This window comes from Pelmatolapia mariae, linkage group LG8 (assembly GCF_036321145.2).
Source record: "Pelmatolapia mariae isolate MD_Pm_ZW linkage group LG8, Pm_UMD_F_2, whole genome shotgun sequence".
NCBI lineage: Eukaryota > Metazoa > Chordata > Actinopteri > Cichliformes > Cichlidae > Pelmatolapia > Pelmatolapia mariae.
Window position 1 is genome coordinate 9,825,001 of NC_086234.1, and position 22,724 is coordinate 9,847,724.

Sequence of the window (22,724 nt, forward strand, 5' to 3'; positions counted from 1 at the left end):
TTTTGGTTTATCTATTTACTACACTGTAAAAGTCAGACTTTCTTTCAGGATTATCTTCTCAGAAATACAGAAATTTCAGCATTTTAAAAGGTGTTTCAGTTATTTTATTTCATTATTTAAGAGACTGAGGCATTTAAATTTATCATTCCTCATCCACCATCGGGTAAATAATAGTCTGCAACTATCATCGACATTTTCTCCAAAGCAGTTCCCCCTCTAAACTGCCTCAACTAAGAGCAAAGTAAACTATACTTACTGGGATGTTACCAAATACTATATAGTACAGACTGTAGCCACTGTGATGTCACTCATCGATTTGTAAAATCCTGTTTTGAAACTACAACTTCACCATTATGGTTGTCGCCGAGTTTGTTTTTACAAGAAGGAACTGAGCATCTGGAACACGAGTACCAAGTTATCAGTTAACGTGCAAGAACCGCCACCAATGCTGTTTGCTTAAGCAAACGGGATCCATAAACTGAATAGTTACACATAACAAATACATAAACCTGATAATCAGTGCTAAGTAACAAGCACAAAAACAGAATCTGACTCACTAAAACTGAAGTACAGACTTTGAAAGTGCTGTTAGTAAACTTCTCTGCACATCTATATTTCTATCTTCAATTATGTTAAAATGCTTCAAAAAGGCACCAACACCACAAACACAGTGGAGAGTTCCTAATTAAGCTGACAATTCACTCGCAATACAAACTTTAATCTTAACAAAATGTAAAGTGACAACAAGTTATTTAAAATAAAGTAATCAAGTGTTTATGGACGGGTAAATTAGTTATAAAAGATAGAACATTTTTGTACCAGATTGTGAACCGTTTGTTTTAGTTACAGCTGTAGTCGGGATATTCTAAGATGAGAATTGGTGGGGATCGGTTTGCTTTTGGAAACCAATTCCAGAAACCGCTTTTTGGCACTTCTATGTTAGCTTCATTTTTAAGCCCCAAAGCCTGCAACTGTGGATTTTATGTGTGAAATATACTTCCTGGACGAGTCTCAACTTCCCAGAAGGAAATAAAGTTTGGGCACAGAGCCTACTTACAGCCGGAAATAAAAAAACTCAACTCACATATCTCGTCTTTCTCACACTATAACTGAATGGCACCATTTTCTCCAGCATGTAATCCTTCGTTTAACACTGAAAAAACAACCTGGTTCAGTATACAGTGGTCCTTTGTTTATCGCAGGAGTTACATTCTAAAAATAACCCGCAACAGGTGAAACCCGCGAAGTAGCCAACTTTATTTTTTACAATTATTACAGATGTTATAAGGCTGTAAAACCCCTCACTAGACACTTTATACACTTTTCTCACACAGGCCTGAACATTTTCACACTTTTCTCTCTTGTTTAAACACTCTCAAAGTTCAAACCTTCATAGAAAAGTAAGTCCAGTATTATAGAATGAAACCAAAGGCACCCGCACCCCCTTTCGCATTATAGCGAGGGACCACTGTGTAGCCTAATTATTGTGGTCATCCCTGGCTTCATACCTAAATGGATTCTGGTCTAGCAAGAATCCAAAATAATCCAGTAATTATTTTTTAATGTCAGCACCCTTTGTTGGTAATATAGTTAATGTTAACTTTAGATTTAATTAAACCAAAGCTTTTTAAAGGCTGAGGCTGTATAACAAAATGGGGAAAAAGTTGAGATCAATTCAAATATCAATTCCAAACAGGCCGAGTGAACGGTCATTTGTCTTTTAACAAAAATGGTTATTTTGTTGGTATGACCAAGGACAGCATACATGCATATATAATTTTAAAAAAAAACATGTAATTTTGTAAATTTTAAATTACACAGAAATCTCTTCTTGTTAGCTTTTCTTTATGGATGGTTTCACCCTTAATAAGAACCCTGAGGAGAGTGAATTCATCCATCTAGAGTTAGGGGCAAACAGGGGCAGCTGTAGCTGATCAGCATCAGCAAGGCCTCATCTAGTACTTCAACCTTTCTGATGTTAATATGCTTTTGATGCCTTTTCAGCAGATTACATGAGTAATCCTTGAACTGTAGCAGTTTTACAGTTTTAGAAACTGTAACATATTTGGGGGCTCATCCAGGATTCGGACCTCTTTGACCCAAATAAGAAAAGGTACTGTACCCTGTTACACACGGCAGCAGAAGGAAAGATGTCAACATCTACATTTAAAACTACAGAAACTAAAAGAACCCATTTGTAGAGGGTTAAAACCAGAATAAAAAAATGAACAATGTGAGCAATGTTGCTCTAAGCTGTGCGCGTGCGCAATTGCGCACTGCTGGCATGGTCTCTGCGCACAGAAAATCTGCGTTGCACACAAAAAAAAAAAAAATCTAACCTGAATTGAAATGAAAATTAAAACTTTAACAATTCTGTTTTGCAGTGTTAGTCAGTAAGTGACTGGCTGCTCCCGTATGGGGTTAGAACGATGCCACCTTATCCCATAGTCCAGCCAGTAATGCGATTCACATTCGTATATACGCAGCTAATCAACGTCGCTGACAGGCTATGACAGCGTCCTTATGTGCCGACACCGGTGTTTTGGCTAGCAAAGAGGCGTGGCTGATGTGGAGTGAAGCCACGTTAATGACAACGTGTACAACCTTTGGAGATGTGAGCAGGACAGACGGAACAATTGGCGGAAAAAGTGTGGACTTTATACCAGTTTTTAAATTGTGTTGATAGGCCACGTAAAACCAGAGTTATGATAAAAATATCTGCAATGTTTGGTTTTCTTCCTGAATACTATCGTTGTTTATATTTACTGCGGGAAAAAACGGTAAAAATGGCGTTTTATAAGGAAAACGATCGAAAGCACTCTACGCCTGTGAGCAAAAACAAAACCAAAAAACCTCCCCACCCTTTCCTATTGGTTAAAAAATGTACCATGTCAACCAATCAAAAAATGATATGGCAACGTGGCATTTAGTTGTTTAGGAAGGGGGGAAGTTTTAGGAGTGACGGCGGTGTTTTGAGATGTGAGAGATTTGCGACATTTAGCGCAAATCTTTTGTAGTTAGTGTGTAGTGTAGTTTTGTTGTGTGTGTCAGAACAATGACGCGACTGCTGAATGTTACAGGTGTTACATCTCCTGTTGTCAGGCCTGCAGGTATCAGGCTGTTGTTCTCCTTTATCTCATAGTGGACAGAAATTATGTTTTGGAGTGGCACAAATAATTTGTGTGGCAGCAGATTTGATGCAGAACAGCTGATTGTTCTGTAAATAGTTTGAAATGTTTATTTAAAAAAATGCCTTGGCTGCATTTCTGGTAAACAGCTGCAAGAAATGTTGCTGTTTGCATAACTCAGTTACTTTTTTTGAAGAACTATATAATTAATTGCCCAACATTGGTCATTATATACTGTATTTTGCAGACAGAGAGTTACAGGACTTTCTCCCAGACTACAGACGCTTTATATAAAAAATAAAAAAAATAATTTAAAAAAAGTTTTGTTTTCAAAATTGGAGTTATTTTTACTTCCAATAGTGTTAACATACTACACAGGTCATGAACAAGATTTTTTTTAAATTTTCATTGTAAGTGGGCTAAAGCAGTTAATTAAAAGAGGTCTAACATAAATGCTGTAATTTGATTATTTTAATAAACCATGTAACTTGGATGGATTCGATGCTGGCGTGACCACAGTGCACACGTCTGCTGTTGCTCACAGTGGTCCAAGGGACCGCTCAGGGAGTTTGTGTGTTCGCTCAGACACATGAAAAATTAGAGGGAACATTGAATGTGAGGTATTTTGAACTGAAACTTAAACCACATTATGGGAACACGTGAATCTGACATCATCTTCTTAAGACGGGAATTGACATGTGACCTCAAGTTTTTATTTTAGTGTTTAAAAAGTACCTTGTTTTTCCAGATTGTTTTTACCAGAAAAATTATGTCTGGATGCCAGTTTCCTCCTCAAGTTATCGTCAGCATCAACTAAAACATGTTTGAACAATTAATCATTGTCACCTGCAATGTGGACACTGCAGCAGAGTACACAGAGAAGAGTCTGCTGTGATAATAATGCTCCCTTGGTTACCTTGTGGAATTTCATAGTGATACATTTATTAAAAGTCAGCACACGTGTCTGTCTTTCAAGTTTCATATTGAACAGACTAGAGCTTTGTTCTCATTTTTAAAATAAATCCTGTGTAGTCAAACCAGCTAACATGCTCTGAGACAGACCTTCATTGCCTGGTAGAATTGGTCAGGTGACGTCAGAATGTGGACGTGGGAGCCTGGCACCCGGAAGGCTGGTACATGCTCTGCCATCCATCGGAAGTGGTTGCAAAGACCTTCTGTTCGCTGGGCTCCGGCTGAGCCGGTGGGCCTGGAGACGCGATGAGGGGCTGGGTCGGTTTCAGCCAGAAGAGGGGCAAGAAGGAGCACGGAGGACCTGCAGGAAACACGGAAAGTAGAGCAGGAAACTCATTTCATGTTGATAATGATCTAATTAAAGCAACTAGAAAATAGTCTGATCAATTTTCTTTCAACCCCAGAGAGGCGGGTTAAAACAAAAATAAAAAAGGCATAAAAATCAAGTTATCAAAGAACAGACGCTCCATAACAGCTTAGAGCTCTTGTATGATTTCAATTAGTGCCTCGATCAGCTGGCAGTTCAAGGCAATCCATATGACTCGAATAATAAGTTATCAATAATTAATAACTAATCTCCCATTTACACTCCACCATATTCCATTACATTTATGTATTACAGGTGATCATCAATAGCAGAATCCCTCGAGCAAAGACTTGTAATTAGGCGGCTGGATCTGCGGTAATGTTTTTTACCATAACTAAATAGATGACGTTATAATGAGAGCTGTAGTGATGTAGGGAACCTAAATCACACACAAAGTTTGTAAAGAAGTTTTAAAAAGAACAGTTTTCCACATCCAAGGATTTATCATTTCCTCTTGATGATAATCTGTAACAAACCTACTGAATATTATTTGGCTGGCGACTCATGACACCATTTTGTTTTCCATAAAAGTATATTAAACATAACATTTAATCTACACAATTTCCCATCCCTTTCAAAGAATTATGTTAACGACCTGACAGCCATTTTACAGATAGACAGCAATTATTTCATTATTAAATAACATACAGATTTATAATTAATATAATCCATCCAAGAAGAGACGCCAAGTCTTTCCTCCCCAGCTCTTCTGCAGGGACACCAAAGTTCCCGAGCCAGCCAAGAGATGTAATCCCTCAGCATGTCTGCTCCAAGGCCTCCTCCTGGTAGGACATAACTGAAACACCTCACCTCACCACCTAGTTCAATTCAATTTTATTTATACAGCACCAAATCACAACAACAGTCACCTGAAGGGGCTTTATATAGTAAGGTAGACCCTACAGTAATACATACAGAGGAAAAACCCAAAAATCATATGACGTCCGACAGAGAGAAGGAAAAAATCCCTTTTAACAGGAAGAAACCTCCGGGGCGGCCATCAGTTGGGGTGAGAGACACCTAGGCATCCTAGTCAGATGCTGAGGCTAATCAGCTGCTCATGCTTGGAGATGGGGTAGGTGAGCTCCTCAACTCTTAAGTTCACTACCCAGAGCTTATGACCTTAACTAAGTTTGGGAAAGGATCAACCAGTAAAGCGAAATTAATATTTACTCTTAATATAACTGTGTTTTAATAACTACTTAAATTGAATACTATTCACTTGGGTTTTACAAAATTTTAGAAACACCTTCACCACTGTGAATATAAATTCTGCTTGCCAAAATTACAGAGGAAGTTATATTCCAAAATGAGTTAAAGATTAATTGTTCTTCTGTTAAGTGGCTGACACAACAATCTCATCCAGCAGCTTCTCTGAAACGTTCAATCATTTATCAAACTCTTCCTCTGGAGGTGGACCTTATGGTGACTTTGTTATGTAAGCTGCTGCTTCCAGAAATGACGGTGAACTTTGAAATCATCATGATAGTTACACAGCATGTATTTTCCATCAAGCTACAGAATGGTGTCAACATCGAGGTTATAAAATTATTTAACCTAATCTGTATTAAAAGCTCTAAAATTGCTAATTTCAGTGTAATGTTTTGTAGTCTAAAGCAAGTGACTAGTCAGCAACACTAGAAAAGTTCTGCCAATCCATTTTCATTCTTCCCTTTAAAAGTGTGTATGAAAATCGAGCTTTACATGTGGATTTCAAGGAAAATCTACTTGTTGTGGCCCAGATTACTTGTGGAGACTATCACAGGAAGAGAATCATTTTGGAGGTATTGTCTTTTTGTGCCGTCTTTCAGCATCTCAAGTGTCAATGACGTCAGAGCTTTTTACCAGCACACAAACACACTACAGTAAAACTTCCTATGAATTAGGAATAACCAGGATGTTACACCGGAGACAAGAGAGGACATGGCACTCGATAAATGATTAATTGAAATCTAGCAGAGAATTCTGCAGCAGCGCAGATGGTGGTACAAGTATAAGATCCAGGCAAAAGTTTAACAAAAAATCTTATTTTAAGCCAAAATCAGCAAATTTCTTTTTTTTTTTTTTTCAAATCAGGTTTAACTCATGATATTATACATGGAGTTATTATGTCCCAGTGACCTTTGAAATAAAGATAATTTACATAATGCTTCAAAATAATTGCTCAGTAAGTGCATAAAGTTGTTATGAAGGTGGCTGCTGAGTGGTAAGACTCACTTCTACAAGTACTCAGAGTACACCCAAGTACCCATTTATTAGGTACACCAGGTCAAGTCTAATTAAAGAGCACAATAAGTTACATTTTTCAACCGTTTCAGAGAAGTGCTGAAATCACTTTTCACTGATTTCATCACTTTTGTGAAAGGGTCTTTGGGTTCTGTCAAGTTATACAGACAGTTATTTCTGTTAGCCTTTTTCACGGCCATAAAATAGGGAGAGGAGATCATAGAAACACCTGTCAGTAAGAAGGACTGCTACTTCATTATTTAAACTGGGTCACCAATCAGCATTTTATTTTCCAGTGGACGCCTCCCACAATTCTAAGGCCAAAACGTTTTGTTTTTTTTTAACAATTTAATGTTTTTAAAACATTCTCAGGGCCAAAAAAAGATTTTTTTTTGTAGTGATGGCATCAAAATGTGGAATATATGAACAGAGTATATACTTTGGTATAACATGTAGCTTGCCAAAATAAACGTTTTGGCTCAAATTCACTTCAGTTGCAGAATCATTTGAAACTGGCACAAAAGGAAACGTATCAGTGTCGGTGTTTTTTGGAAACTAGAGCTCATTTTGAAGTTGAAGCCAGCAGCTTGTTTCAAGAAGGTTGGAACAACACACAGGAAAATTTGTGTAATGTCAAAACACACCTGGTGGATCCAGGACTTACAACGATTGTGCCATACATACTGGTTTGCATTTCATCTCAGCAAAATCCCTTTTCTATACTTTTGCTACTTCATTAGAGTCCAAATTTGCTTCCAGCCAAGCTGGGGAATGATGAGTTCATTTCACACTTGTTTATTCTATTTAACCAGCTGAGTGCAAATTCCAGTTCAAGGAAATCTGCTTCACCCTCTGAAGTCTTAAACGGGTGCTATAGTTTTCATTTGGGTGCACTTGGGTCTCAGTGCTGTAAAATTCATCATCGGACTTTGTGGACTTCAAATAAGTGCAGCAGGAATGACTACTCATGTGTGGCATCTTCTGCGTCTGCAATAGTTTATAATTTATCATCGGTTATGAGTCAAACCCTCAGCTATCATGATCTGCTTTTTTTTTTTTTTTTTATTGTTTTCAAAGATTTTTCAATAAAACAAATGCTTTCTTGAGCAGAGGGACCTTGCAGGCACTGCAGTTACCAACTGCTTTACCAACTCTTTTCTAGGTGACTACAGTCCCAGCTGCCTTTAGATCATTCATAAGTTCCTCCCGAGTTGTTCTCCTTCAGGTTTCACACTGTTCTCATTATCATTGAAACTCCATGAGGTGAGATCTTGCGTGGAGCTCCAGACCTAGGGAGCTTGGCAGTTATTCTATGGTTCTTCCATTTGCCAATAATCACACCAACTGTTGTCACTATCTCACCCAGCTGCTTGGCGATGGTCTTCTAGCCCATTCCAGCCTTGTGCACAATCTTGTCCCGGACATCCTTGGAAAGCTCTTTGGTCTTGGCCATGGTACAGTTTTAAATCTGGAGAGATTTATTTCTTCTATGCACTGTTGTCTTTTACACAGGTAACAAGCTGAGAAGGCTCCCAGCTGTATAAAATACACCTGGGAGCCAGAAATCTTCCTCATTGATAGGGGAGCAAATGCTTATTTCCTTCATGGAAATACAAATTGATTTCTAACTTTTTTGAAATGCATTTTTATGGATTTTTTTTGTTTTTGTTCTGTCTCAGTGTTCAATAAACCTACCATTGAAATTATAGACTGAACTTTCTTTTGTTAGTGGGCAAACTTACAAAATCAGCAGGGGTTCAAATAAGTTTTTTGACTGTACACTTTGCACTTATTTACATTTGGTATTATATTTTATGGATGAATAAAAGTTAAAAAAAATTATTGTTATGATGTTTGGCATAACTGAAAGTACATGCAATATCAACCATCTAATCTGGTAAATTAGTAACAGGACTGTGTATAAAAAAAAAATTTTTTTAAAGGAGGCAGAGTCTTTGAGAGGTACTCAAAGGCCACTCTGTGAATGACTGTGTCTAAGAATAGCTCATTTTAAGAACAAATCAGTCAAACATGAAACTCCTAATCAAAGCTAAATTTCAGGATTGACTGTAAAGCCATTTACAACCCTTAGTGGTCTGATTTTTTGTAAATGAAAAACAAGATTAATTTTTTCCTAATGAATCACTGACTGTTGATAAAAATCTGAGAAAACCCGTAAAACATGTGCAACATGTCGGATGCTTATCTGATGAAAATATTGAGTATGACAGAAAATAATTCATGGTTGCTCAAATAAGAGTTGTATTCAGGAGCACAGATCCGTGGGAAGATGTAACCCTTCATGTGCTTTTTTTTTGTCCGCATCCTACATTCATCCCAAAGATGCGGCTCTTTTGTGCTTCTCACACAAGCACGCAGTCTGACAATGCAACCACATTAAAATAAATACAGGGTGGAGTGTTAACCTCAGGCATGCTTGCAACTCTTACCGGCTAATTGTCAGAAGTCCTTCACTGGCATTCCTTTACATTGTTTACAACCTTAAATTAACCGGAACACAAATACACGGTCTTGTTTTTGGTATTTGACCTAGATATGTAAATAAATAATAATCAATAAAAGCTACAGAGTCACATTAAAGTAGCTCAGGTCTTCCTTCTGCTCAGCTGAACTTATTGGGCAAACACATAGGAGGGATTTCCCCATTACTTGTGATTGGAGTCTAATCATAAACACACAAGAGTGATAAAAACATCAAGAAAGATAACTTCCTCATTTCTACTCATCTTACTCCGAATTATCTCCCTCCTTTTACAGCGGTGCAAATTACGAACGTTATCAAACAAGCTCAGTGATTCAGCGCTGTTGTGTGACTCAGCTGACAGAAATCCTTGACAGTTTTCTGTAAGTTGTAAAAAGACAGAATGGTGTGACAGAGGAAATAAAGAGCACACTTTACAATTAATGTTCCAACAGAGCAATATAAAAATATCAGCTTTTAACTCATGTTAGGGGGACATAAAAGTCTACAAAAACAAAATAAAACAAAGTCAAAGTCGATTTATTTTAAAGGGCAGACATAGGAGGGACATATAATCACCACGTCTTCTAAATAAAAGAATTACATAAGCCATGTGATGACTATAGCAACGATGGAGTTAACTCCCTTTGATTTAACAGAATTAGAGGCTATGCTAGCAATGCAAGGCTTTAGCTATTGACTTCAATGAACAGAGGAGTTGTTCAGTTCGTCGTGTGTATGCACCGCATCTGATTTGATTTACAGCATGTGACTTAAAAGTCCTTGTAATTTTAAAGGATTTACATCCTCATTCTTGTCAACTGATCCACAGCCTATTCATTCAGCAAACAGGAAATGCTACTTGTTATCTTTTAGACCTCATAAGATGTAAATCCAGAACTTGCAGAAGAATCATTAAGAGAGTCCTACTGTTAGGCTTCAAATACTACAAGAATCAGCCAAAACACTAAACGTACTAAACGTTGAAAGGTGAAGAGGTGAGTAAGACGAAGAGCTCCGAGCACTTATGCCACAGATACTAATCCAACTTAGCGTAAATGGGACGTGGTGGAATGACCAACCACAGTAGACAGTATAAGAGATGGACATAGCCACTATGATGTCACTCATGGGTTTTGGGCTCCATATCTTAAAGCCATAGCCACTGCTATGTTGGTCTAGAGCAGGGGTGTCACATCATGGGCCACATACAGCCCACTTCTTAAGTGGGTCGGACCAGTGAAAATCCCCTTTCTGTCAGTGTAAAGACATTTACCTACACACATTCGATATAAGGAAAAGATGTGCGATGACAACAGCACAGCTCTTTTTTTCTACATGATAAAGAAATGCTGCTGTGGTTAATGAAGATTTGTAAAATTAAAGAAAAGGTCCTGGTAGATCATTTTCCAGATTCTCCTATAACTACAAAACTGATTTATTCACAGATATATTTTTATGTGGACCCTTTAAAAATAAACAAACAAACAAACAAACAAACCCCCCAGACCAACTTTTTGGTCATTTAAATGTTTATCTATTACTTAATTACTTCGTTGTAGTATTAACGGCCGTGGGTGACATGTTTATCAGTAGGAAAAGCTGTAAAACTTATGAAAATGCAATAAAAACTTCAAAATCTATGCTCTACTTGACATTTTCTAAAGCCGTCCAGTGGGGCAGATTGAAGTCTTATGTTTGACACCACTGGTCAAGAGGTTGTAAGATACCAGCAAGATGAATTCAACAACTTTGACAGTATAGAAGACAGACACAGATTCCACATCACAACAGTGAAGCCAGCACTGAAGTGCTTTGATAAATGCTTAGCCAATGAGCACGTAGTTTCACAGCCAGATCCACCCATCGCTCGTCACATCCAAGTGAAACTGAAGCACAAATTTATTTACAAAATGCACCAACACCATAAACTTGGTGGAGGTCCAGTTGATGCATGGGTAAAGCTTCTTACTAAAGATGAAGACAAGCAGACAGCTGCCACTGTTGGCACACCTGTCAAAGTCAGTCACATCGCCAGCTTTAACGCTTGTGATTATCAAAATCGATAACTCCTGAAAAAAAAAAAAAAAGAATTCAAATTTAAATGAAATCACTCACAGTGCAGAATCAGGACATAAAAATGCTATTTCATGTTGTATAATTTGGCATGTTAACATGGGAAAATGCCTAATTTGGGGAATGACTCACTTTCGTAAGCACTCTCACCCGGCCATTAGAGGAACTGCAGTTTTTGCCACTTGACTCCCACATAACCTGTAGGTCTCCAAGAATCCCTAAAAATGTTGTAGACAGATTAGGGTAGTTTTAGGGGCACAACGGTATCTACAAAATAGTGTTAAAATGTCAGCTACCCCGGTTAAACATGCCAAAAGTTTCAAATAATGAAATCAGAGTATCCCTGTGAATGAAAAAGTCTCAAGAAGGCTTCAGAATGCCCTAAGCACTTGTTATTTTCTACTTTTAATGCTGTATTGCACCACAGTGAGAAACATCTCTCAGGTACACAACTCTGTGTGAATACAGAGCTCCACCCCTCTTGTCAAACCTTGTGCTTGTGAAGGGCAGCCAATCAGAAGAAAGGCACTGACTAAAAGTATACGTGCTGAAATGGCTCGTTTTAAACAGAGGATAAACTGAGATTCAGCACCCAGACCCAGATAGGATAAATAGAGATTTTTTTTATTTATTTTTTTTTAACTGTAAATCAAGTAAAGCCACTCCAGTAGAAGAATAAAAAATGAGCCCATCTATGTTTTGGTTATAATACTAGGGACTTGTTACAGCATGTGTGCACAAAGTCCAAAGTTCTAGCATTCATAAAAGAGCCATTCCCAAACTGCTGCCAAGAAAGCTCGAAAGCAATATACTATGGAAAAAATGCTGCGGATTTCTTTTCAATAAGAGAGCATAATAAATGCATTCAAGTGTATAGACTGGGATGTCCAAATAATTTCATCTATACACACTGACCAAGACTGTTTTTTAAACAAGGGTTATATCCTGGAGGCAATGATGCCGGACCGGTATGTTTGTTTTTAAATTCCACAAACTATTTCCTTCTGGGAAGCAGACTCAACCCAGGAACTATGGTTCACACAAAAAAGTAATGAGTGTCTACACCAAGTTGTAAACCTTCAGGGTTAAAAAAATTAAACCAGCAGAGAAGTTGCTCTAATTTTCTAACTTCAGTCACAACAATAAGTTTAAAGCCTGGCACAAAAGATGATTTGGGGGGTTGTAGTTACTCCTTCATATCACTGTACAGCTGTATCATTTTAAGGCTTAAAGTTAAAGGCATGGCTTTGATAGGCAGGTGCCCTGTAGCACTTAGCTGTTTGCTGGGTACCTGTATCTGTAAGCTGTGGAGTTTAAGCATGCCAAGCAAGCAGCATCTATAAGTGCACTTATAGATCTGGTGTTTAAATGCACTTACACATTTAATCGAACAGTATAATGTACACAAGAGTGACAAATATGCCACGCAATCGTCTTCCCCATGAGGATCCTGCAGATCCAGAGATTTATTCTAAAAACTGTACACAGGCAAGCTGCTCATCTTGGATGCTGTCATTTTTGGGATGGAAAGAAGAATGTCCCCAACTTTTTCAGTCAATGTCTTAAGTCACAAAGATGACAGCCAAGTAATCAGGCTGAATTCTTCACATGGTACAATTTTCTTTTTTATCTTCTTTTGAAACCATCCCTCAAAGACTATTTATAATAGAGCCACTAAGTCAACATGAATGACTGCTGGGACACCCTAAAACCTGTTTACCTCCCCTACAGGGAATACAGTTGTTTTTAATTTCTCAGCTTTTCCTGTTCTGTCAAGTGAAAAATGACTGAAGTGAAAAGGTCTATTTTCTGAAGTCTAAAGACAACTCAGGCGTGTCACTCCACGTGTTGATTTGAATAGACCCCAACAGCTGCTTGAGTTTAGTTGCAGCTGTGTGCTAGCTGTCACACAACAAGACTGGAGTGAAGGTGGGTGTCAGAAAGGTGTAGTAGTTTAGTATTAGTCACACGCAACGTTACAAAACAACCACAGCACAGCCAAGATTTGTCTTAGTTGACCTAACACCACAGGTGAAAACAGTGCTTCACCCTCTATACTAGCGTGTGACGCAAGCACCTACGTGCAGCAGAAGGGCGTGTGAGCCGTGGGTTGCCGACCTCTGATCTAGATAGTAACGGCTGCATGGTTACTATCTAGACGGATTTCTCAAGTCCATTTAACATGATCCATCCACTGCGGCTGAGAGAGAAGCTACAGGAAATGTAAGTAATCATGTCCACCATCTCATGGATTGCATACTACCTGACACACAGTCTGCAGTATCTGAGACTTTATGATTTGTTGAGGTGCCATACTGGAGCTCCACAGGGAATTGTGCCGTTTCACATTGCCTTGTACACCTCAGGCTTTTCAGTAAAACTCAATGTACTATGTTATTAATAATGGGAGAGAGGAGGAGCACAGAACACTAGGAGATTATTTTGTGGAGTATTCTGGGAGGAATCATCTGCTTCTGAATGTGAATAAAATCACATAGACTACTGAAGGATGAGTACGGCTATACAACTCCTGTCAATCCTGAGACAGGATGTTGATGTGGTGGAGGAGTACCTGTGCGCCCAGGTTTCCACATCAATAACAAGCTGAACTGGAAGCCCAACACAGAGCAGCAGTGGTGGGTGGCAAAAAAAAAAAGAAAAAAGAAAAAGACAACATAGTATTGCAATATTCCGTGTGGAAATATTGTATCAGTACAGGCACACTAGATATACTTATTTTATTAGAGGGCTCGTGTCTTGCACCATCATTCTGCAATAACGTTAGCCAAGGAAACTTAAATGAACTGAACCGAAAAACTATCCAGCAATCGACTGATTGCAACTTGTGGTGACTAATGGTTGCCCAGAGCTTGAGGACGTTGTGCACTCATGATCACTTGCACAGGTCGCCCGATTGGACGCAACTGTCTGCAAACAGTTGCAGTGTGACTTAGACTAACTGCAGTTTTTCTGACAGATTATTGAAGGTTTATAAACAACTGCCATCTATTTTTCTATTATCAAAAACAGATTGCATGTAGTTACCAAGTAGACCCCATTCAATCGCACACTGATAGCAGACTCTCTCATGCCAACATTTATGACAGGTTTTAGTGACAGTGTTCGTGTGCTTTACAAGCTTATTTTACAGCAAAAATAACTGAAGCGAGATAACTTTATCTTACTGGATTTTGAGGACCCAATTTGCTGTTGAAAATTACAATATATGTTAGTTACAATATACTCAGCATATCGCAAAAAGTTAAAATCAGAATAATATTGTATCATTAGTGAATTATCGTGTTAGTAGCGTATCGTGGGGTGTCTTGTTACTCCCAAATCTAACTAGCTAGTTCTACTTTATCACAAAGCTGAGAGCCTTTAAAGCTGGGGTTCACAATCCCAGTCCACAAGGGCCGGTGTCCCTGCAGGTTTTAAATCTCACCCTGGGTCATCACACCTGAATCACATGATTAGTTCATTACCAGGCCTCTGGAGAACTTCAAGACATGTTGAGAAGGTAATTTATCCATTTAAATCAGCTGTGATGGATCAAGGACAAATCTAAAACCTGCAGGGACACCAGCCCTCGTGGACTGGGATTGGGGACCCCTGCTTTAAAGTGTGCTGCTAAATGATGGGCATGCCACATGTCAGAAGCAAATCTTATAACACGTGTTATAAACCTTCTATAATATACTATATCCGTCTGAGAGAGAATCACCTGTCAGATATTAATAACAGTGTATTATTGTTATTATTATTATGTTCACACAAAATATTGTGATCTGGAGGGAGAGCAGGGAACAGCTGGAGGACAGAGTGTCTCGGGAGTTGGAGACAGATGGAAAGGTGAAGATGCAAGGAGTATAGGTGGTAAAGGTGGATGCGTTGGTCAACCATCCAAAGCAACAGTCAGTGCATGAGACAGGTGCAGCAGGTGGAGACGATTGCCTGGGGTGATTTTTGAGGAGCATAGCAGTAAGAGTGAAAGGGAAGGATTACAAGGTGGTAGTGAGACCTGCTGTGATGTGTGGTTTGGAGACGGTGGCACTGACCAAAAAAAAGAAGAAGAAGACAAGAGGCCGAGCTGGCACTGACCGTGATGGACAAGATTAGAGATGAGTATATCCGACGGACAGCTCGGATTGAGCAGTGTGAAGACAGGGAGACAAAGCTGGGATGGAGGTCGATGCTAAAGATTGGGTGAGATGAAGGGAAATGATCCGCTGTGGCGACCCCTAAGGCCGAAAGACTATTATTATTACATCATAAGTTCAACTGCTATTTCCAAAACAAAAAAACAAATAAAACATAGCTGGTTTCTTATTCATTCTCATGGTACACTGCGTGTCAGTTATGAAAATTTGCCCATAAGGTTAGCTGCTGTTTGCTGAGTCTCGTGAAGTTCATTACTGGATATTAATGCGCTAAATGTGACTCTAACTATGGTTATCATTTGCTGTAAACGCGTTATTTTCACTCGAAATAAGTCGGGGTTGGTGGCCAGACATGTTTACGTATAAAGGATTTTAAGACTTCGTGAAAACAGAGGGTCAAAATATTCGTGTCCGATGATGGGTGCATTAGCAAGAGCTACACTAGCAAGGCATGCTAGAGGTGAGAAAGGCGCTAAGAGAAGTGACACTACAGCTGCAGAAAAAGCGCACTTTTGTCCTCATGTGTCTTACCCTCCTCGCCGGTCCCGTGCACGGAACACCCGGTCAGATATCCGGGTAAAAACCCCAGCTATGGCCGGTGAGTACACGGAGTACACCAGCCTCCTCCAGGACATGGGAGCCGCCATTGCTGCAGCACTGCGAGTTTGAAAAAACTTTATAGACACGCCTCTCAGTTCACAGACACAGACGCTTTCTACACTGTGCAGTACACAAGGTTGTAGTGACAGCTTGAACCATGCCAAGAAGTTCAATTCAGTTCAATTCAGTTTTATTTGTATTGCTTCAAAGCACAACAACATTTGCCTGAAGGCGCTTTAAACTGAAAGGTAAAAACCTTACAATAATAAGACCCTACTGTAATAGGTAAGGTGCTTTTCTTTTAATTAAATAAATTAAATGTCGCTGGTTTGGGATCTGTTTTTCTGTGATTTTGGGGGTGATTTTAAGTGTCTTTTAATGACCTGCAAATTATTTATGCTCTATTGTTAAATTAACCACCAAGACACTCTTTAAAAAAGACATATGTGACCACAGAAAAGCTTAAAGATATATTTTTGGTAACACATCTTCCTGTTCAGTTACCTGTTAAAGGTGTGCCTTGAAGATTTTCAGTCATGCAATGCATAACGTGCATTGCATACAAGTGTTTATTTCAGCCGACTGATAAATGTGTGTGTATGTGTTTATATTTGGAAGGCTCATAGCACGTGAGAATCTTCATTACTGCTGTCTTATAACAACAATACTCGCAGCAGTATGTTTCAGTAGAATGATATGGAGAACAATCAGGACTACTATCTAACTTTACTGCTTTATTGATTCCAAAACACTGTAAATATGAGTTGATATCTTTCATAGCCTTACAGCCTATGTTTGTTCTTGGATTGTTAATGAAAATATTAGCAAGAAAGACCAGTAATCATAGCATTTGTAATTGATTCTCACTATTTTTCAGAGTAAATTTAAACCTTTTTCTCCTCTAAAGTTACAGATTTGGCTCTTAACTTAAAATGAGTCACTCTTTCAACCTTTCATTACATATAGGGCATTTGCATGGCTCAAGCAACAGTGTAGGCTGTTGCTCAAGAGCATTTGCAGTAAGTCAGATGTTTCCTGACACGGACACGACACAGTGGACTGAGGGACCCCTATCTTTAAACATAAGCCAGTTTGTCGTAGGTCAGACGCTATTTATCCTTCATGCTGTTAAGAAAGAGAAGGGAGAATGCAATGACAGCCCATGTTGATGCTGAATAGCTTGAAAATATCTGACCTTAAGGTAAGGCTTTGTTTATGGAAACTCAGCAGAGAGATTCGTAACAGCACAAGGAAATAGATATAAACCTTGAAAGTAGGCTACTTGATTATTTCAGTGAAACACCTAAAAAAAAACTTCTACCAGTGCTTTTTTCTTAATTTGTGCACATGTGCTTTTGTATTCTGTGTTTGTCCAAACAAACTACAGCAAATTTAATAAACAGTAGAGTAACATTCACTGCGGTACAGTTTTAAAATACTTGAGTCTTTACTCAACCTCAGCAGACTAAATATTGAATAGATACTCACGAGTACTTTAATTCACAGCATTATGACAACTTTTCACCGAGATACAAATTTAGGGGTGCTTTTTTAAAAATAAAAAAAAAATTCTCCTACCAATCTGGGATTACTGAGACCTGATATGTATTAAAACTAAGAATAATATTTGCATATGTTAAGATATTTTTTGTTTGAGACTTTAACAGAAGTCTGTGCATTTTACTGGTAATCCTGGCAATCTTCTGCATCAGTAAAAGTAACCCTGCTAAAAAGAAAAAAAGTAAATAAGATTTTTATTACAATCCTGCTGATTTTCCTTAAGGGAGAAAGAACAAAATGTCTTCTACGGGTCTGAATATGTTTGTATAACCTAAATATGCGGGGAGAAATGCTGATTTCTACATAGACACCAACACTTGGATGCATTATTTTACATGGAGCTGAGTATTTTTAATGCTTTAACGGCAGATCTGAGTGTTAGATGAATGCAGAAGAAAAGAAGGGTCCTGCAGTGCATGCAGAAGCATATTATGGTTAGTTATTATAGCGAGAATATGTGGAGTATGTCTCTAAAACATGAGCCATAGCTGCGGTTTTATATTGTGCCATATGTGGAGCTTTTAACTTTTTCACCTTGTCGAGAAGGGAATCCAGCAGCAGTACCAGGAAACAGCCCGGTAAAGGTCACGCTGATTATTTATTGGCGATCCGCCAAGAGCGGGCGCGAGCCCGCGCGTGTGTTCTTTTGCGTGCGTGAGCGTGCGTTCGTGTGTTTACTGGAAGAACCTCTGAACGGAGGGGGGCGGAGCTTTACGAACATCGGCTTTACTCACTGGAAACAACCTCCAGTAAACCTCCTCCCCTCCCCGCCTCCCCCAACACACACACGGGGAGTTCTCCGGCAGATACCGCTGCCGACACATTCCTCTGCTCGGTAAGGAAACCCACACGCTCTTTTGGATACTTTTTTATGGATTTTAATGCCTGAGTTAATATTTTTTCAAGCACTACTTTCGGGTAGTTTGCGTATCTTTTCTTTTGGCGACGAGCGGCTGCGGCGCTGGGCTGAGTGTATCCACAAGGTAAGTTAAAACATTTAAAAGCGGTTCGCTGGTCATCGTCTTAAAGTAGGCAAAATGACAGAAAACTGGGGTATGGGGCACTTTAAAGCGCTGTGGTTTTATTTAGCAGCTCGGACTCTCGCTGAAGACGGTCCTAAAAGTGTTAATGCTCGGGGGGGTTCGCAGTATCATCAGTAGTGGACCGAGTTTAACGCCAGTGGCTCCGTAGCAGTTCGGAGTCGCTATGGCGCCTGCACTGTCCGGTGAAGCCGACTTCCAATTCCCGTAGAGCCTGCAGGGTATCTCGGGAAACCAGAACCAGACGGGACACCTTTTCAGTCATCGTGAAACCGGAGAACGGGGCCTCCGTGCAGGAATACAGCTATTTAGCAAAGAGAAAGGGAGGGGGTTAATAAAAGAAAAAAAATCGCGCTGGCTGGACTCTTTCACAGTGACCCCGATTCAGAAATCCCTTGTTGCGGTGCGCCCGATCGAAGACAATTGAAAGCAATCAGGATCCAGTTGCTGTCTGGCTGCACGGTGCAGCAGCACGAGTAAGCAGTGCATTCATTTAAACTAAATATAACCTGCCTGCTCGCTGCCCGCTCCTGCCTTATGCATTTGTTACAGTCGCCATAACTGCATTTTTATGGGGGTAAACTCAGAGCTCCAGTGTGGCACAGTGGCCATTTATTTCTCACTGCCTATGCAGGAGTGAAATTCAAATGAGGCTCTATGGCTCTATATTTGCATGCCAAGATGAGGTTATATATAGATGGAAGTGCTTAATCTTTGCTCACTGTCTCCCTCCAGCTGTGTATAAGTGCTCTCTACCAGCCCCTCTCTGGATGCATCAGACTCCTCTTCCCCGGGGCCCTGGACCCGGTGTGTGACCCCGCCATCCTCACCCCGCTCCCCCCGCTCCCCCCCTCGTCTCCCCTCTCGCTCTGCTGCCGACTCTCTTCCACCTGTCCAATCCGGCGCTCCTTTTCTGGGCCCCCTGCCTCTCGATCAGCAGGGAGAGGCAGGGGGCCATGGCATGGCCATGGTAACCTTTGCAGGACACAACCCCCTTGCCATGAGCAGCGTCACCCCTCCAGAGGGCAGGGTTCAGGGGTCGAACTTTACCCCGCATCATTTCAAGCCCTTCAGCTCGCATGAACACTACCAGCAGGTCAGTCACATCTGAGGAGTTAGCTAAACTATTACGTTTTGTGTGTGTGGTTTCTTTGGCGTTCTTGGAAATTCACCATGGCTTTTTTCTTTCTTTTTTTACCCGTTTCAGGTGATGCGTGCACTGCATAAGCTTCAGCAGAGTGGCTTTTACTGGGGAGCTGTTGGAGGCCGGGAAGCCAGCTCCCTGCTACGCTCTCAACCCCCTGGCACTTTCCTGGTCCGTGACTCCTCAGACCACCACCACTTCTTCACACTCTCTGTCCAGACAACTAAGGGAACCAAGAATCTGCGAATCCACAGTGAGGGACGAGGCTTCTTCCTACAGCCAGACCCCCAAAATACCCAGGAGCTCCCGCAATTTGACTGTGTGCTGAAACTCATAGCGCACTACATGGGGAAGGGGCAAGATACTGAAGGAACCAAGGAACGGGCGAGTGGGGACAATCCAGGAGAGACAAAAACAAAGGCACACAATGTTTATCTGATCCACACCGGTGGGGAGAAAATCCCCCTGGAATTGCGTCGACCCCTCTCGACTTGTCTCTCCAGCCTGCAGCACATGTGCAGGAGGACGCTGAACAATCAGGGCCTGGGGGCGTCTGAGCGGACTGAGCAGCTCCCGGACACACTTAGAGACTACCTGGAGGAGTATGATGCTCCTATATGACTGACAGGAACTGCGAAAGGTTCTACTGCATGGACCAAGTGCCAGGATTACAGCACGGACCAGCTCTCGGTGAATGCGAGATTGTCTGTGTGGACATAAACTGACCAGACTGAGCCTTAAGTGCTAACATGAGGTCAGTTTTCCAGAATCAGCTGATCACTGATCTACTCTGGGTCACCCGCTGACCTTGTGGGGATGAGGAGTGTGATTTGGGTAACCGACGATTACCTCGTCCGTCCTGCCTTGCAAAAACACAAAAACAAAAAAAAACAAAAACACTGACCATTCAAGTGAGTGGCAGATGAAGCCCGAGGTCAAAGGTCAACGTTTCCTATGACTGACTGAGACGCAGAGCAGTGCCTCGTAGAAGATTAACCTGACTGGTCGATATTAACGATGACAGCGAAGGCATGATCAATGCACCACCGGTGATATCTTGGTGGGTTTAATGTGCTTCTAAAGAAAGCTGCTGCTGTCTGCGTGACATTTACAACTGGACAGACAAACGGCAGTGGGTAGAGAGAGTGGATGGATTGGGGGGTGGGGGTTTCAGAGAAAAGGCAAAGTCCAAACGAGGGGGGCCCTGTACAGAGAACGCACAGGATTTGTTTGTCTGAGTGTGAGCGTGAGTGTGTGTGTGAGTGTGTTTGTGTTGTGGTGGTGCACACATTTCCATTGCTGCTTCCCGCAAGTGTTGCCTCATAGAGGGGGAGTGGGACGGTCATGCACTCTAGCTCCACATATGCAAACACACACCCTCAAACACACACACGCACAGGTATAGACCACATGAAGGTTTTGTTAGCATGGGAGTTTTGGGGGATGGGGGGAGGTTAAAAAAATAATTACTAAGCATTTTCTTCTCCTATGTGTTCCTTGTTCCTGATCCATAACCATTTGACTGCCCAGCCCCCCCTCCCCCTGCCTTTTTGTTTCAGAGATGCATGTATGCTTTGACAGTGACAGAAAACAGGCCGCTCTTGCCGAGACAAAAGCTTTTTTACCGGGACAAAAGCCCTGGCATGGGACCAAACAAAACAGCAGAACTTATTTTTATCCCGACTGGCTGGAAAAATGTCAGCGACACTGTAAAGCTCCTTGGGGGAATGATGATAATGGTGATGATCCCAAAGATGCGGAGAGGGCGAGGATTTTAAAGCAGAGGGAGGAGTGGGATTGGGAGAAGGAAACTGAAAAGGAGGGGTAGACTTGGGGGAGAAAGGTGGGAGGAGACATACTGGTATACAGCTAAACAAAAACTCTGATAAGAGGAAATGATAGAGCACAACAGGACGCCGCTCCTGTAAATATAACTGCCTCGTGTGAGGGGAAAAAAAGATTTTAGCTGAGTCTTATTTCTGTCTTAGATTATCATCTCCGGCTCATTTCTATTTGTTAAAATGCCCCAGTGTGTTTGAATATCTGTCTTCTCCTGTAACTTCAGAAAGGATTTGTATTTTTTACTTTGTCTACTTTTCCATCATAACCTCTGGAGGAGGAGAAGTGGACAGTTGGACTTGTCTGAATGTTAAGGATACACTACACTTTTCCCTCAAGTGATTCTTAAAAAAGAAAAGAAAACAGCCTTTTGTAAACCAGAATTCAAAACTTAGATTTGATCAAAAAAAGAAAAAAAGGAAGTGCTTTTGCTGTTTGACCCGTACCTGTGATCCATATTGGAGTGGCAGCCTTTTATGTTTTTGTCTGTTTGAGCTCACATGGCCACTCGAGGTGAGGGCGGCACACTTTTTTTTTGGTCAAATCTGGGTCACATCAACACCAACTCTTTTTTTTTATTTTTTACATGTGTTGCACCGGTGGACCACGTGTATGTGAATCATATTGTCTTTTATAAAGACTCTCTCGCAACAGGCTGGCCACTAGTCTGGCAATACAAGCTGTAATACCTGAAATGACAAAGCATTACAGAAATAAATGAAAAGGAACGTTGCACATATTTATATTTCTAAAATATTTCAATAATTTATATTAAAAAGCACTATTTTTACAAAAGTCAATGCATTTGCCTTGTGTCTTAATTTACTGTTTTGTTTTTCTTCTTTTGAACTTCCACTAATACAATATTGACTGCACACACTTTTAACTTACTCTAATAAATTGTAAAATGGTTTGTGTTCCAGCAATTCCTGGCCTCGCAGCAAGACTATTTACTTACAATTGGGATTTCCTAGTTAAACAAAGCAGTGTTTATTCAGTCGGCACACTTTGAAAAAGAGTGAGCAACAGCAGCTCACAAGGAGGACACACATTCATCACGGGGTTAAAATTGCTCCGATCCACGCTTCTCCGTTTCTTTGCCAGAGGATTGTGGATAAATTCCACAGGGA

General features: G+C 40.4%; 2 protein-coding genes across 5 annotated transcripts in view; one reads left to right on the plus strand and one right to left on the minus strand.

Annotated features, from left to right (window-relative positions):
- Nucleotides 1-16,060, minus strand: part of LOC134633737 (CDP-diacylglycerol--glycerol-3-phosphate 3-phosphatidyltransferase, mitochondrial) — a 45,158-nt gene extending 29,098 nt beyond the window's left edge. Inside the window, exons 1-3 of one of the 2 annotated variants that reach the window (XM_063482735.1) lie at nucleotides 15,943-16,047; nucleotides 15,353-15,492; nucleotides 4,191-4,401 (exon numbers count right to left, since the gene is read on the minus strand). In XM_063482735.1, the coding sequence (XP_063338805.1) occupies nucleotides 4,191-4,277 (87 nt within the window). In that variant the 5' untranslated portion in view covers nucleotides 4,278-4,401; nucleotides 15,353-15,492; nucleotides 15,943-16,047. Of the gene's footprint in view, nucleotides 1-4,190; nucleotides 4,402-15,352; nucleotides 15,493-15,942 lie in introns of both variants that reach the window. The other variant, XM_063482734.1, reaches the window with a different exon arrangement.
- A 1,057-nt stretch (nucleotides 16,061-17,117) lies between these two features.
- Nucleotides 17,118-22,394, plus strand: socs3b (suppressor of cytokine signaling 3b). Of its 3 annotated transcripts, none has more exons than XM_063482741.1 (3): nucleotides 17,118-17,212; nucleotides 19,347-19,707; nucleotides 19,819-22,394. In XM_063482741.1, the coding sequence occupies exons 2-3, from the start codon at nucleotides 19,573-19,575 to the stop codon at nucleotides 20,374-20,376; spliced, it is 693 nt and encodes a 230-aa protein (XP_063338811.1). In that variant the 5' UTR covers nucleotides 17,118-17,212; nucleotides 19,347-19,572; the 3' UTR covers nucleotides 20,377-22,394. The 3 variants fall into 3 exon arrangements, with proteins under 3 accessions (XP_063338811.1, XP_063338810.1, XP_063338812.1); XM_063482740.1 differs by lacking the exon at nucleotides 17,118-17,212 and adding an exon at nucleotides 18,344-18,554; XM_063482742.1 differs by lacking the exon at nucleotides 17,118-17,212 and adding an exon at nucleotides 18,374-18,406.
- Nucleotides 22,395-22,724: the final 330 nt, after the last annotated feature.

Excerpts from the sequence above, each read along its gene's own strand:
- socs3b (XM_063482741.1), top strand. The coding sequence starts at position 19,573 with ATGGCCATGGTAACCTTTGCAGGACACAACCCCCTTGCCATGAGCAGC. Across the intron at positions 19,708-19,818 it reads CGCATGAACACTACCAGCAG|GTGATGCGTGCACTGCATAA; the intron begins GTCAGTCACATC and ends TACCCGTTTCAG.